The sequence below is a fragment of the Bombus huntii genome, unplaced genomic scaffold, assembly GCF_024542735.1.
Source record: "Bombus huntii isolate Logan2020A unplaced genomic scaffold, iyBomHunt1.1 ctg00000111.1, whole genome shotgun sequence".
In the NCBI taxonomy this organism is placed as follows: Eukaryota; Metazoa; Arthropoda; class Insecta; order Hymenoptera; family Apidae; genus Bombus; species Bombus huntii.
The window spans coordinates 53,593-68,388 of NW_026099364.1; the positions used below are offsets into that span (position 1 = coordinate 53,593).

At 34.6% G+C, this 14,796-nt stretch overlaps 1 protein-coding gene and 1 long non-coding RNA gene across 5 annotated transcripts; one reads left to right on the top strand and one right to left on the bottom strand.

Annotated features, from left to right (window-relative positions):
* Window positions 1-3,912: 3,912 nt before the first annotated feature.
* Window positions 3,913-10,049, bottom strand: LOC126877026 (omega-amidase NIT2-A-like). Of its 2 annotated transcripts, XR_007694689.1 has the most exons (5): window positions 9,970-10,049; window positions 5,867-6,051; window positions 5,298-5,466; window positions 4,311-5,022; window positions 3,913-4,247 (listed from the first exon to the last, which is right to left on the bottom strand). XR_007694689.1 is itself a non-coding variant. In XM_050639880.1 (4 exons), exons 2-4 carry the CDS (start codon window positions 5,948-5,950, stop codon window positions 4,889-4,891), a joined length of 387 nt encoding a protein of 128 aa, XP_050495837.1. In that variant the 5' UTR covers window positions 5,951-6,051; window positions 9,970-10,049; the 3' UTR covers window positions 3,913-4,888. The 2 variants fall into 2 exon arrangements, 1 of the variants encoding a protein (XP_050495837.1); XM_050639880.1 differs by having other exon boundaries at window positions 3,913-5,022.
* LOC126877036 (uncharacterized) lies at window positions 8,892-12,241 on the top strand. 3 transcript variants are annotated; one of them, XR_007694692.1, is made up of 7 exons: window positions 8,892-9,561; window positions 9,972-10,716; window positions 10,929-11,024; window positions 11,101-11,153; window positions 11,455-11,723; window positions 11,807-11,903; window positions 12,066-12,241. It is a non-coding gene; the product is annotated as an uncharacterized LOC126877036 (long non-coding RNA). The 3 variants fall into 3 exon arrangements; XR_007694691.1 differs by lacking the exons at window positions 8,892-9,561; window positions 9,972-10,716; window positions 10,929-11,024; window positions 11,101-11,153 and adding an exon at window positions 11,173-11,379 and having other exon boundaries at window positions 12,066-12,232; XR_007694690.1 differs by lacking the exons at window positions 8,892-9,561; window positions 9,972-10,716; window positions 10,929-11,024; window positions 11,101-11,153 and having other exon boundaries at window positions 11,386-11,723.
* Window positions 12,242-14,796: the final 2,555 nt, after the last annotated feature.

Genomic DNA, 14,796 nt, shown 5'->3' on the forward strand with positions numbered 1-14,796 from the left:
GCCGACTAGTGAGCTTCATCCTATCTCATTTTTTAATCAGGCGATGGATCGACGAATCGTATTGATTTCGAGGATTATTATAGTTCTGTGGCAATTTTAAAGCGCGGTTTGTCTAATCTTGTCTCGTTAGCTACAGACTCTTTGGCGAGCAACCTGAAACTTGATCCAGTTTCGAGAAAATGAAAAATTCGTTTCTTCTCTTTGCTTCCCTGCTCCTTCTTTCCTCCTTTTTCCCTTTTTACATCGCATTAAGACCCGTTAAATAATATTGACTGCCGTGGACGCTGGCTGAGAAGTGCACTTTATAACTAGCTTTAAAATCACTGACGTCGATGAGGACAAAGGTAAGTTAGAGGGTCATTTATCTGAGCTGGTGTTATTCGACCTGAACTCTGCAGCTTTTCAGAGCTTCTTTCGTTTTTCTTTTAAGAGCAGAGATGTTAACTGGTCTTTTGTTACGTGTAAGAAGTATGTACTAAAGCTTATTTAGCACCAATTGGTTGCTCAAAGTCGAGATATACATACCTATTGTAATATCGTAGAATAATAAATAAGGAGGGATTATTGGTTCAGAGGAATGCGCGAAAAAGTAGAAAAGGTAGTGCAGAGTTGCATCGACTGTATCCTTGCAGAGAGAAAGCAGGGAAAACAGGAGGGGTTACTAAATACCATCGACAAGGGGGAATTACCGCTCGACACCTACCACGTCGATCACCTTGGGCCATTACCTTCTACAAAAAAAAGTTACCGACATATCTTTGTGGTGGTGGACGCGTTCACAAAGTTTGTATGGTTGTATCCCACCAAGTCGACGGGTTCTGCCGAGGTCATTAGTCGCTTGAGGAAGCAGTCTGTGAATTTTGGGAACCCGAGGAGAATCATTTCCGATCGCGGAACAGCATTTACGGCCGGCGCCTTCGAAGACTACTGCAGAGAGGAAGGCATACAGCACGTTCGGACTACAACTGGGATCCCGCGGGCGAACGGACAAGTGGAAAGAGTGAACCGGACGCTTATCCCACTGCTGACGAAGCTATCTGCACCAACGCCGGACAAGTGGTTCAAACACCTGGAGACAGCGCAGAGGTATTTAAATGCAGCTCCCAATGTAAGTACGAACGCTGCCCCGTTCCAGTTGTTGTTCGGAACACGAATGAGGCTGCGGGACGACCCACAGATCAGTCAGCTAATCGAGGACGAACAGGCCGCGGTGTTCCAAGAGGAACGAGATCAGCTGCGTGCAGCCGCAAAGAGACGGATTGAGGAGATCCAAATCCGAAACAAGCGGGCGTATAACAGGAGACGCAAGAAGGCGACAGCGTACAGGACGGGAGATCTAGTGGCAATCGAGAGGATGCAGAAGGGTCCCGGGCTAAAGCTGCATCCAAAGTTTCTTGGACCGTATCGGGTGATAAAAGTCCTACGAAATGACCGATACATAGTGCAGCGAGAGGGGGAGCACGAAGGGCCACGTACAACTTCCACGGCAGCCGATCACATGAAGTGGTGGAATGCCGACGATAGTGATGTAAGTGCGAGCAGCGATGATGAGCACATCTGAGGGCAGATGTGATTGTCAGGAAAGGCCGAGTGTAATATCGTAGAATAACTTTGATTGGAGATCGGCTGAAAATAGAAAAAAACCGTGTACGTCGTGTTTCTGTGGTTCGTTTACATTTAAGAGTGCCTACGTGACTAAAGGCACGTAGTTGATAGTTCTTACATAGGTATGAGGGAAACAATAGACAACGTTAGAAGAAGGACGGTTTCGCTATCCAAGGCGAATCGAAAAGTGTGCGTGTTGCGAGAATCAGAGCTAATTGAGTCGTCGAAGAGTAGAGTCGTTAGAGGTTTTGAGTCGTCGAAGAGTAGAGTCGTGAGAATTGATAGAGTTGTTAGAGAGAGAGAGTGTGTGTGTGTTAGATTCGTTGTGACGAGAGTGGTCAAATAACTGTAAAGTTATTTGATATAGATACGAGTATTGCATTTAGTTTCCGTTAAATATCGTTCTCTGTCCAATTTATATTTGTATATTCAATTTAATATTAATAAATTGTAAGTAATCGAAAAAAAAAATTTCTATCCTTATTTTTCGATATTACACTATATTATATTAATACGTTACAGAAGATTACGCGTTGGTTAGCTTATGAGAATTTATAGTGTGTCACAGATCACAAAAGCAGAATGACTACTTTTTCATAAACGATATATGTATATGAATTGAAAGTTTAACTATTACGCCACATACTTCTCTCGATAAACGTCGTCGAGTGCATATTGTTAAGGAATATTAGCCATTTGAATTCAATAGTTTCGAAGATACTAATGCTTCTGTGAAGTTTTTGCAGGCTGTTAATTTTTTATTGAGATACTACAAATTTTGAATAACTTCGATTAGAAATAAAAATCACATTACATTAACGCGTAGAATGTAACGTAACGTAGATAATGTAAATATAAATTATATTACAAGGAAATAATACGGGTAAGTAATGTGAAACATTCTGGTTAAAATTGCATCCTTTAAAGGCTAGGACACACAGTACTTACGAAGTAGATTAAGTACCAAATGGGGTACTTAAGAAAATTCATGTTGTCATTGTTTAATAAACATCTTTAGCTAATAGCTTTCTGCAAAAGCTGGTTTAAGTTATGCTAGCTTATTCCTTATTAATTGCAATTATATTGTTCGTATCTCCTAGAGGATTAACAATCCATTTTTATAATGGATAATAAAAGTAAATTCCTATTAGGTTGTCCCAAGTTTCTTTCGTTTTAAAAAGAAATGACAGATGCACAACATATTTTGTTTTATGTTATTCTATATTATTTTACATTAAATTGGAAAAAGGTGGATCACACGTAATTCAATAAAATAATATAAAACGAAAAATGTTGTACATCTATTACTTTCTTATAAAACGAAAGAAACTTTTGAAACAACCTAATATTTCTCTACTACGACGCTTTTACAGTGCTAAAATATTTGATAAAAATGTTAAGAAATTCTAATATTGATTTAAGCGTATCGATTTATCTGCTCTTCATATTTAATCAAACAGAAATTGTTAATTATGATTTCCACTTAAAAGCGGATTGCATATTATGAGGATAAATTATCAAATTCATCTCTAATATAGACATTAGAGAATCATTCATAGCCGCAATCCTGTTTACCGCTAACATTCCTGGTACTCAATAATTCATTAGGTGACTGCTTTAGCCGCACAGAATACACCTACAAATAATTAATCGCGATTAATATTCCATCGACTTTTGAAAATCCCTCATGTGATCTATTTCATGCGATGAGAATACGTATACATTGAGATTGCGATCGACCATCCTCAGTCGGATAAATCGAGTGATTCAAATTATAACACAAAAAAAAGTTAAAACTAGTTACATTATCTTTTTCAATTTTTATGTATTATTTGGCGGAAGAAACTTTGGTAATTGGTAAGTAAAGTTCACCTCCTTAATGTTAATGATTTTAATATGTTATTAAGCTCAAAGTTCTAAGGAATTTTCTATACATATATATATACATATACATAACTGTATGCGTATATGTATAATATACGTATAACAACCAAAGTTCAGCTCTCAAGTGTACGCAAAACTTTTATGTTCATATTACGCTATACCAGTATGTTTCATGAATTTGTTTGCTAACAGTATCGAAACAAATAACAAGCAGAGGACGAGCTATTCATGAATTGTTTTGCCAGCGTGTACGCTCCCAATATTTTCTATTTGAGAAAACATACTTGTTGCTATTGCAACTACAAATATTTTTACAGTCGACGCTTTTGCCGTGAATCAGCAAAGAGAAGAAACGAATTTTTCATTTTCTCGAAACTGGATCAAGTTTCAATGCGTTAAAAGGGAGCGCAAAGAAGGCGAAATTACTTATTGTAATTAGTAAAACGACCTGAGAGGCAGACAGATACAAGAAAGAAGGAATATTATATTAGCGGCATTTTTGTAGCCATTATATAGGGTTTCGATCGCATAATTAATCAGTATCAACTTACCAGTTTTTAACGGAAGGACAAAAAGAAGAGCAGACGACACACAGACCGCAATCATGATCATTTTCAAGTAGAATCTCAAACTGCCGTACATCTTCGAAAACTTCGTTAGTCGTAAGGGATCAAAGGATGATGTCCGCGCTGCGGAAAATAGATGAGAAGCGGCTATTTCAACAACCACCGTGTAGGTACTGCACTAGCCAGAAGTATCTGCGACAGAAATCAGAATACACTCGTTTTCGCATGGTTGGATCAATTTCGCGTGGGACTAACCTGATTGAACCTAACGCGGGATAATTGCTCAATTCACGACTTTAACCAGCCCGCTTGATTCTCTGTAAATGCTTGAAATTGACGCTTGGATTCTTTCCAGATTAACTAGCTTTGCCCCTCCCTCCCTTTATCTATTTTCTTAGATCGACTTAGACTGCCACAACATATTATCTTTCTTCTTTTCTTTTCTTTTCTTTCCTTTTGATCTTTTAAAGCCCTAAATCGCTGGCTATTTTGTATACTATATATTTTGTACACTCAATTACTCTGTAAGTCATAAGTACATATGTTTTACAACGTTATTTGTCATATTTCAGTTAAACCCCAGAAAAGCCAGAAATATATTTTCAGCATATTTTAACGCGCCCGTGGCAAAGATCTCAAAAACGAGTTGCGGCACAATTTAAAGCGACAAATAGCATCGCGGGTCTCGTTGTGGTAACACACGGTTCGCCAGCTTTTTTTTTTTTTTTTTTTTTGATATCGGTGACTGCCATATTCTCTTGAGTTTCCAAATCGTAAAGAATCTTTCCCCAGGGATTGGTCAACTGTGTATGTCCCCATGCGACGTAACTTGCTTAAGGAACACGAGCCGGTGATATGCAGGCAACGTATAATTGATTATCATTCGCTCTGGAACGCTGAAGTAATGACCAGTGCAGTGGTCCAGTGGTCATATTGAATGCCGCTGGATATATCAGCATTTGGCAACCTAACCCAGAGAAGCAGGAAATATGAAGCCACCGAATACCAATTAACTTCGTAGTTGCACGGTTCACATTCCATCATTTCTGAATATGCGAGGACAGTCCTCTTATTGTGCTTTTAATTCCTTTTATTTGTTTCATTTTCAGCAAATATACTGGTTTTTTAAATTAAGCTTCTTTTTATACAGAGTTACAGATTATATTAATTTTATATAGAATATATTTAAGAAAGATATTTAATTTTTTGCTAGTTAAGTATTGATCGATTAAGTTACTGTACCTTTGTTCCGATAAATGCGTGCCATTTCCTCGAATCTAATATCATAGCAAATGTCAATACCTATTTTGCAGCCCTTCACATCGAACGTCGTTAGGGAGTTACCAGGACTGAGTGAATCACTCTCTCGAAAAGTAATCTTATTAGGAATGTCGATGTCGAATAGATGTACCTAATAACATAAAAATGTAGTCGCTAATTCTATTGCTGCAACTTTTGTAATTTAATATCAAAGTTACCAACTCCTAAACTTTAATTATTTTTTATTTAATAACTGACAGCGTTTTTATCACTTTCTTTTATTAAAAAATCCTATCATTTAATAATGTTTAAAAAGGAGAAAAAATAAGTATAATAATATTTTAAGTATGTGAAAAATTTATACAACACAAACACATTACAACAAAAATGGGCGTTTCCCGTATCATAACGTATTTTATAAACCGTAAATTACAGAATTGGTTATAGTATACGTATGTACATATGTATATTCCTAAATTATTCCTAGATAGAGTCACTTTCTTCGCCCCAATATTTTCAAATTCAAAGCCATAAAGGAATATATTACTTACCTTTCGGTGTTTTGCTATCAAAGTTCCATCGGGACCCCAAATAGTACAAGTATTGTACAATTTATCGCCCTCTATTTCAGGCATCGTACCACCAACTACATAGATGTTGTTTTCTTTAGCTGCGTTCGATGAAGCAACGCTCGTTTCACCATCAGGAATACTCTCGGCGTATTTTGGAAAGTACTCTGCATTGCAATATTTCAATTAATGAAAAATAACTGTCTTTTGTTCCAACCATAAATTAAATTGAAATGTTTGTCAGTTTTTTATTTTTTAAATTATTAAAATAACTAAGTTTTATATTTCGACTTAATTAAATATGCAATTACTTAGCTAATAGTATATATAATAAATTGTTTCTACAGGTTCAAAATGAAAAATGAATATTTAGAAATATTTAATTACGACAATGCTATTTGTGTTAGCATCAATGGCTTGTTACTCAACGACTTTGCTAGTACTTTTTGAAACATAAAGTTAGTTTTCAATTAACACTTATACTAAAGGCGGAATTATAAATGCAAAATAATTGATAATACTAATTTATAAGTACCTAATTATTAGTATCTTAAAAAATATATTTATACAAAAATCACGACAATCATGAAAATGGGGAAATCCTATATTCTCGAATCAATTCACAATTTATTTTGTATATTAATTAGATTCCGCGCTCATCAGTACGTACTCACTGGCGACATCGAGAAAATGTATCGGCAATTCCTCGTACGACCAGAGGATCGGAAATATCAAAGGATATTATGGCGCAGCGCGAGTGGAGAAACAGAAACATATGAGCTTAACACCGTAATACTCTTATCATAGAAATAGAAGCAGTCCTCAATTCCCGCCCTCTAACTTCTATCTCCACCGATCCAAATGTTCTCCTAGCCCTCACTCCCGGACATTTCCTCATTGGCGATTCATTAATGTGCTTACGTGATCGAGATTTCAGGGACATTCCATCGAACCGACTCTCCAAATGGCAGCATATCCAACAGGTTAAACAACATTTTTGGAACCGCTGGCATAAGGAGTATTTGAACGAGCTAACCAACCGCAATAAATGGAGCAAGGGTGGACACAGCATCCAAAAGGGCACAATCGTCATCCTCAGAGAGGACAACGTTCCCTCCATGCATTGGCCTCTGGGCCGAGTTATCAAGGTTCATCCAGGCGCCGATGGTGTCATCCGGACAGCTACAGTTCAGACGGCAAAGAGCATTTTGGATCGGGGCGTCAAAAGGCTTGTCCCACTGCCAATTCAACCCGATCTCGAGAAACCCGAACAACTAGCCACCGAGACGAAATAAGATGGGAACTTCAACCACACCTCGCTAGTTTGATCGGTACCCTCTCAACGGGGGGAGAATGTTACGCCGTGCGGCTTACCATAGGTCATATTCTTAACTATCGATCGCGGCACTATAATGTCGCAGACGGATCGTCGTGTCTGCCCGGCAAACAAACATTGTAGTGGCAAGCGCATGGTTCATTAAGCAGGGCGACTTCCAGAAACGTCGACTCGTGGCCCGTATTTTACCTCGCGTAAAAGAATGTGGCGTGATCCGAACGTAGTGGGGGTCGCCTTCCAGAAAAAACGAAAAAAATCGAAAGGCGTTCAGAACTTTTCGAGATGTCGAACCGTCAACACATGTGGTATGTCGCGCATTACTTATCAACCAAAACGCAGTTACATTTTTTTTGTTCCATTTATATCTTTCTAGTTAATAAGTTGTTGAAATAAACATTAATTTATTTGTGTTAATTCTGTGGAATTTCATTGAACTACCCTTATTATCATAATCGAAATAAGGGGATCGATCAGTTCGTGGCGTCGATTATTTAATCGTAACGGGAACTTACAACTCTCGTTGACGTGCTATCTCGCGATCGCGTCTCTCCGCGAACGGTCGAAACAAAATGATTCACTAAAAACTGTCCTGAATTCCTAAGAATTTATTTACCGCAAAACTGACAAAGTGTTTATTTAAAAAATGAGGTTGAAGGTCGTCCTTTTCTTTCATTTCATTCATTTTCATTTTCTTTCTTAAGTATGGCTAACACAATATCTAATCAATTAAAATTTTATATTTTCACGTGAAAAGTTTCTTTAGATAATTATTATCAACATGATGACTAACTCTTACGGATTAATACGTGTCTGTAGGGCAATCCGGTGGACTTGATCGGCTTTTTACTTCGAAAGTTGAGTAATCGGTGTCGCTTTCTTACGCATCTTTGAACTGTATAAATGTTTTAAAATTGTTTGATCCAGAATGTACCACACCGGACAATCAAGAAGGCAGGTGCCTTGACTACAGAAAATGTAAACCTCTGCAAGAAATATGGCAGATACAGTACCGTACAGCCACCGATTTTTATAGACGATCAGTGTGCAGATACCAGGGCAATGTTACGATCGTTTGCTGTCCGAACGATCCAAACAAAGAGAAGAGAGAAATTTTAATCAAAACTGTGTATAAGTATAAGGCTTTGCGACCACCATACTGTGGTTTTAGCAACGTCTCTCATACCAGGGTGGTGGTCGATGGTAAACCAGCTGAACTTGGTACGTTTTATGTCTTTCTTTCCGATTAATAATAAGCCATTTACTGCAAAGAATGAACTTTAAAGGCATTAAACAGCACATCAATGTACATTTCAATTAGACTAAATAATAATGCTATGATTTTATCGGTAGTAACTTTACTTATTAACTTGAATTATTTCTTTCTTTTACTTCATGTTAGGAAGAGTATCTTTTTGCTTGAAATAAAAAATTGATATAGGAGTAATAATATGGATAGAGATCAAAAACTGTTAGGGCAGAAATTACACGTTTGAACTTTATAGTTCAGTATAGTTCAAATAGAAATTATATAGAATTATTTAATAATTTGTATTCCACTGGAATAAAAATTTAATTTCTGTCTTTATCAAATCTCTATTTCAGAGTATTTGTACGTATGTACTTATCGTCTGCTGTATGATCGAATATCGAATAGGTAATAATTCGTGTACGGTAATTAAGTTACAGAGTTACTACAAACTATACGGTATCTGAAGACACGTCAATTCGAATTAACATCAAATCGACGTCTTAAACATTAAAAATAATAGATAAACACAATTTAATAGTTTTGCCCACTTCTCACACCTCGTTATGGTATTTAATCTAATTTCCTTCTAATCTTAGTTTTGCTCAAAATACATATAACATGTACGTTATAAATTGGAGTATTTCAATACACAAATCAATAGAAGATTATTACTGTATATAAGTATAATTTCAATACAATTCGATCGATATATTTCAGTATCTTTGATTAAAAATTTAACGATCCTTTCAGGCTGACCGCGGCGGACCACTGCTGATACAACATGAATTAACCTCGTATTTAATAGGTATTGTGTCTTATGCTTATAAGTGCGGCACAGCTGGGTATCCCAGCGTTTACACTAGGGTCACATCGTACCTTGACTTCATTCTCCAAGCGATGCAATAATACGATATTACTGTTCCATAAATATCATTGTGTAAAAAACGTAAAGTTGGATTTTCTTATTGTGGAGATAAGAAACAGCTCAAATTTACATTGTTTTGTACGTTACAAATTATAGGCTTAAAATGTACGAAATGTAACTTTGAAACGACACTAATTTTTTACGCACGATAAACCTCCACGACTTAGGTATGTAAAGATGATACACGTATATTAATTCTATTAATTTGGTAATAATAAACCAACTTTCTGAGAAGTTCTGTAAATTTCGTTTCTGTTGTATCAAGAGAATAATGGAATATTCCACTTAGATCGTATACTTCTTGTATGTACATACAAAATTTTCCGGCTAATCTAAAACACTTCATAAGATAGAGAGCTTCTGGAAATTCGGACACAGAGAGTGCATAAAATACAAGATAAGTCTCGTGTCTTTCAAAATTATTTTTTATTCGCTAAAAACGTCCTGTGTACTCATGCAATCACATGCAACCTCGAAACTTCACTTATTTTTTATCACTTTCCAATTCAATACACAGTTTCTGCATTTTTGACTATATGTAAGAGAAATTTCCATTCAGCCAAAGGTGTACTTACAGATTATAGATTCCTATACGACTCTCAGTAAAAATTTATCCGCACTCCAGATAGTTAAAACTTCTGTCGACCGTATTGATCCATCTGCACTCTTCGTATGACGTCAATATCTGTTCAGTGCTGCTGCGCAGGTTTCTTTGTGTTACGTCAATTCGTTTGTGACCGTTGCGCGAGTAATGGCGCTTTGCAATGGTGATTTGCAGGAAAACAGTGCAGGATGCTGTGATTCGTTTCTTGTGGTCGGAGGTTATGTTTGATGCCTATATTTATCAAAGATTTAATGCACATTATGGAGAAAGTGTTTTGTCACGAAGTGTGTTTGAATGGGCACAAAAGTTCAAAGAAGATCGCACAAGTGTTATGAAAAAACAGCTGGACGCCCGTCCACATCCACGATGACAACATTGAACGTGCTCATGAACTTATGCTCTATGGAATAGACGAGTGACACTGGATAATGTGGCAAATCATTTGCAAATCAGCCACGGCTCTGCTTATGCAATAGTGCACGACAGATTTGGATTTTAAAAAGTTTGTGCGAGATGGATGCCGAAAAAGCTGATGAAAAGGTGAAGACAACGATGCATTCGTGGTTCGCAGCTCAGCCCAAAACATTTTTTAATGAGAAAATACAAAGGTCCTTCGGCAAATGGACAAAGTGTATACAGAAATCGAGTGATTATGTCAAAAAATGATGTATGTCTTTTTTGACAATTGCTTAAAATAAATTCTACACCGACAGAGCGGGTAACTTTTTACTCACCCTCGTAAGACACTTAAATTTCCAATCTATTATGATGAATAAAAGAGCTTATACTATTAAATCTAATTGTATTTTGTTGCATGAGAGTACACGTGTATGTGATGTACATTACCTTTATATCCCCTTGAACGCTTCAATATTGCGCATATATACTATATTTTGTACAGCTTCTATAAAATTTCGTATGTTTGTTTAGGCTGTTAATCTAGAGGCTGGAGTACAAAGAAGTGGCACAATGATGTGGGCTGATGACATTTATAATTATCAAGGAATCACCCCTACATTCGCTCAGGTATATATCGTTGACTATAACGTATTTAACATATATGATTGTTAGAATATTAATAATTAATTTTTAATTCTATCAGAATTTTAATGAAACTGTCCCTTGGGAAGGAAGAACTGATACCTTGATATCACGGTTTGTACATCCTATATATACGACAAATTTTAGAACATTATATAACGAAGAACCAGATCGTCGTGGCCATGTGATGTGAATAAAAGGACTTGAATTTGATGATATTTTTATAATGTTAGATAACATAACTAAGTATCTTCACAGTAAGATAGGATGACATGGTTTACATGATCTTAATGTTGTTCACTCGAGTGATGATATTATAAGGAAAAGCGTAATATCACAGGTAGGATGATTCATAATTTAGAACTACTAACTCATGTATGTATTAAAAATTAAAGAAATATATTAAATTTTATAGGATATTTATGTTTAGTAACCAGTAATTCAGAGATTGGTATTCATGGTTACTATAACGAGGCTGTAGAAACGCACCCTTTCTTCTTTGCAAATGGTCCTGTATTTATGTCTAAGCCGAAACTGGAACCTCTGAATAATTTAGATTTATTCTTGTTATTTTCTAAAATACTTATCTACAGTATACCATAAGGAATGATACCGTATCACACCTAATCAAGTGCCTTAAGAAACATCAACAGGATATCACAGTAATCCCTTATCGACTGATATGTAAGTAAAAGTTATGTGTCATTGTTATACACAGTTATGTGTTAGTGTTATACACAGTTATTTATCATTTTCTATTAATTCAGTTGTAGCCACTACAATATCTATGACACTGGTAGTAATTATAAGAACAATAATGATATTCTATAAGAGGAAATGATGATTAGGAACAAAAACTTACAGGTAAGTCAAAGTATATGTTATTTGCCATTTGAAAAGAAAGTTATTAACTTGGAATTTTTTGATAAATAATAATTGTGCAAAATATATTGGATTTCAAATTTGTCAAAAATTGAAATTTAAGAAGCATTGTAATAATATAACATTAATATTTTGATTTTTCAGGAGATATCATGCGGTGGATGGATAATATGTAAAAAATATTAAGCAGTATATGAATTTTCATATTGCGTAGAGATAACAAAATGAATTTTAAAAAATGTCGACATGGTAATAAGAAATAGCATCATGACAAAGAATATATAAACACAGTTTCATTTTTTATAAATAAAAATTTGTTGTTCCAGATTTTGAAATATAGTGAAACGTTTAATTAGTATCTTAATATCTTTAAATAATTATTATTTTAGAATCAATTGTAATTGTATCATACGTACTTTTGAATTCGTGCAAGAACATATGTTATTTTGAAGTAGTTATTATTAGGAAATTGTTAGACGCGAACAGTATGCGAAAAGTTAGTATGCAGTGTAATAATTATCAATCAAAACACAAGAATTAAATTCTTTAGGAAAAAATTTCCGGAATTTCTTATTTACATGATTATAAAGAAATCCATAATAAAAAGGAGCTGCTTTCTAATACTTCTCTTCCTTGTAATGCCTACGTTAACAATAACGAGGTTCGACTTTTTGTTTTTAGAGGGATACTGGAAAATTTGAAAGTACAGTACCATTGGGAAGAAAATCACGATATTGAAAACGATATTTGCAAGTAAATTTCCAAAAAATCTGTTTTCAAATTTTCGCTTTCTATTTCACATTAAAAGAAAGGGAGGGCTGCCTTCTTTTTCTGCAAGACAAAACAAACATTCTGAATCTCGTATCAATGAATGATGTCAATAAGTTATTTTTCTTTTCAGATTGAACAATATTCCAGATTTATTCATAATTTCATACTACGCGAAGAATAGACTTTCATAGGTATATAAAGGAAATATTAAGTATAGGAAAACTCTTTTTCGTTGTAGGTGACATATGCTTCACGGTTGAACACATGTATTTTTGAACACATATAAATGAAAAAGTACTCTTATGGAGAAAAAGAATTGATACCTTCGATTGACATTAGATAATGTATATAAACTTATGAACAATCACTATCAGTTTGTATTTTAGGTGCACACGCAGATTTGTTGGAGTTCTTATAAAATGTACTTCCTGTACGAACGTTTTATTCTTCCAAATTTTACGATACTATGTCTCATATAATAACTATATGGATTAAACGTAATATAAATGATCCGAAAATAGACTCGAACGACATTAATTGTCTTTCTATTTATACCAATATCGAAAATACAAGTAAGGCTGGAGCAATAGTATGCAAGAATGGACTATTTATTATTTTAAACCAAATCATAGCATATTCAGAATGCACAGTATTATCATGAAATGTAAATGAATCAGTTGTAAACGAACGATTTTACTGTAAAATCGTTGCCTCCTTTTTTTTCATCTGAAATATAGCAACAATGAGTACATTCTTTTAATATATAATAAAACGAGATATCTTTATAAAGTTACATATGTAATCACTGGTAACTGTTATCTCGTATGACACCAAATATACCGTTAGTATGGAATGATATTTTTATGAAGATATACTTTAATGATAGGTTTTATGAATGAAACGTTATATAAGAAAAATTATCTCTTGTTATTCTATGAAGTGTAGTAGCTAATGAAGATTAATTTTACGAAGTATTAGAGCAAAAGAGAATTAAAAAATTAAAAAGATCTAAATAAGATTGTTCGTGTGGCTTAGTTATCTCAATTCTGGTACACCACTTGTTACATTCTAACTAATTAGCGCTAAACAATAACTTGCAAATATTAAAGATATTAACACCTAAAGGTTTTCAGGAAATTTTATAATATTTGATTATTGTATATCTAGTCATTGATTGATAAAATTTCTTGTATAAGCATAGATCGAGGTTGACGTCATACGCAGATTGCATATCATTGACAGGTATCGTTTTAATTTATTTTATGGCTAGAATCATTTGAATATTATACGAATAATTATTTCCATTCGAACGATTAATAAATCACGTACCTATAAAAGATATATTATGAAAAAGACGTAACGAAACAAAAAAATATTGGAAATTCCGTTGTCATTAGATCAATTATTTTTGCAATGATTTTTATTTCCATGTAATTACATATGAAATGGGTAATTCATTAACATCTCCTCGAATCGAATATAATTCGTTACACTTCACAACGATTCAAATAATGGACGGGAAATATATAATAAGCTTCCTGTCCTTGCGTTAAAATAGTACTGTACAAATCAGATGATACAGGAAATACCCAAAAAACCCAATTACATCCACATTGCATGACAGCACACTTGCAATGGATTTTTGTGATTTCAATGTCACAGACAATGACACAACTAATCAGAACACGTTCGAGGCTATAGACATTGAAATTACCGCGTGTTTAATACGTTTAAAGCATAAATCTAAATTTCACGCGATTATTTCTTTGTACATTGTGAAACTCTTAAATTATCTTAATCGAATAAATAATCCTAATGTAATAAAACATCTTGAAATAGACCTAGATATCTGAAACAGAAACTCGAAGGATAAGAAATCCTAAAAGGTACTAATCCTAAAATAACAAACTCCTAAATGATAAAACCTGTTATAAATAATAAACCTTACCTGGAATAATCAAATCCTAACTAATCGAAAATAAAATAAGGCAAGCAATTCTTAATCTTTCAAGTAATTTTTCCGAAAACACAGAAAGATAGAGAAATTAAAAAGACGCAGCACAAATTGCAGCACAATGAAAGTTTCAGAGCGATGAATATGATC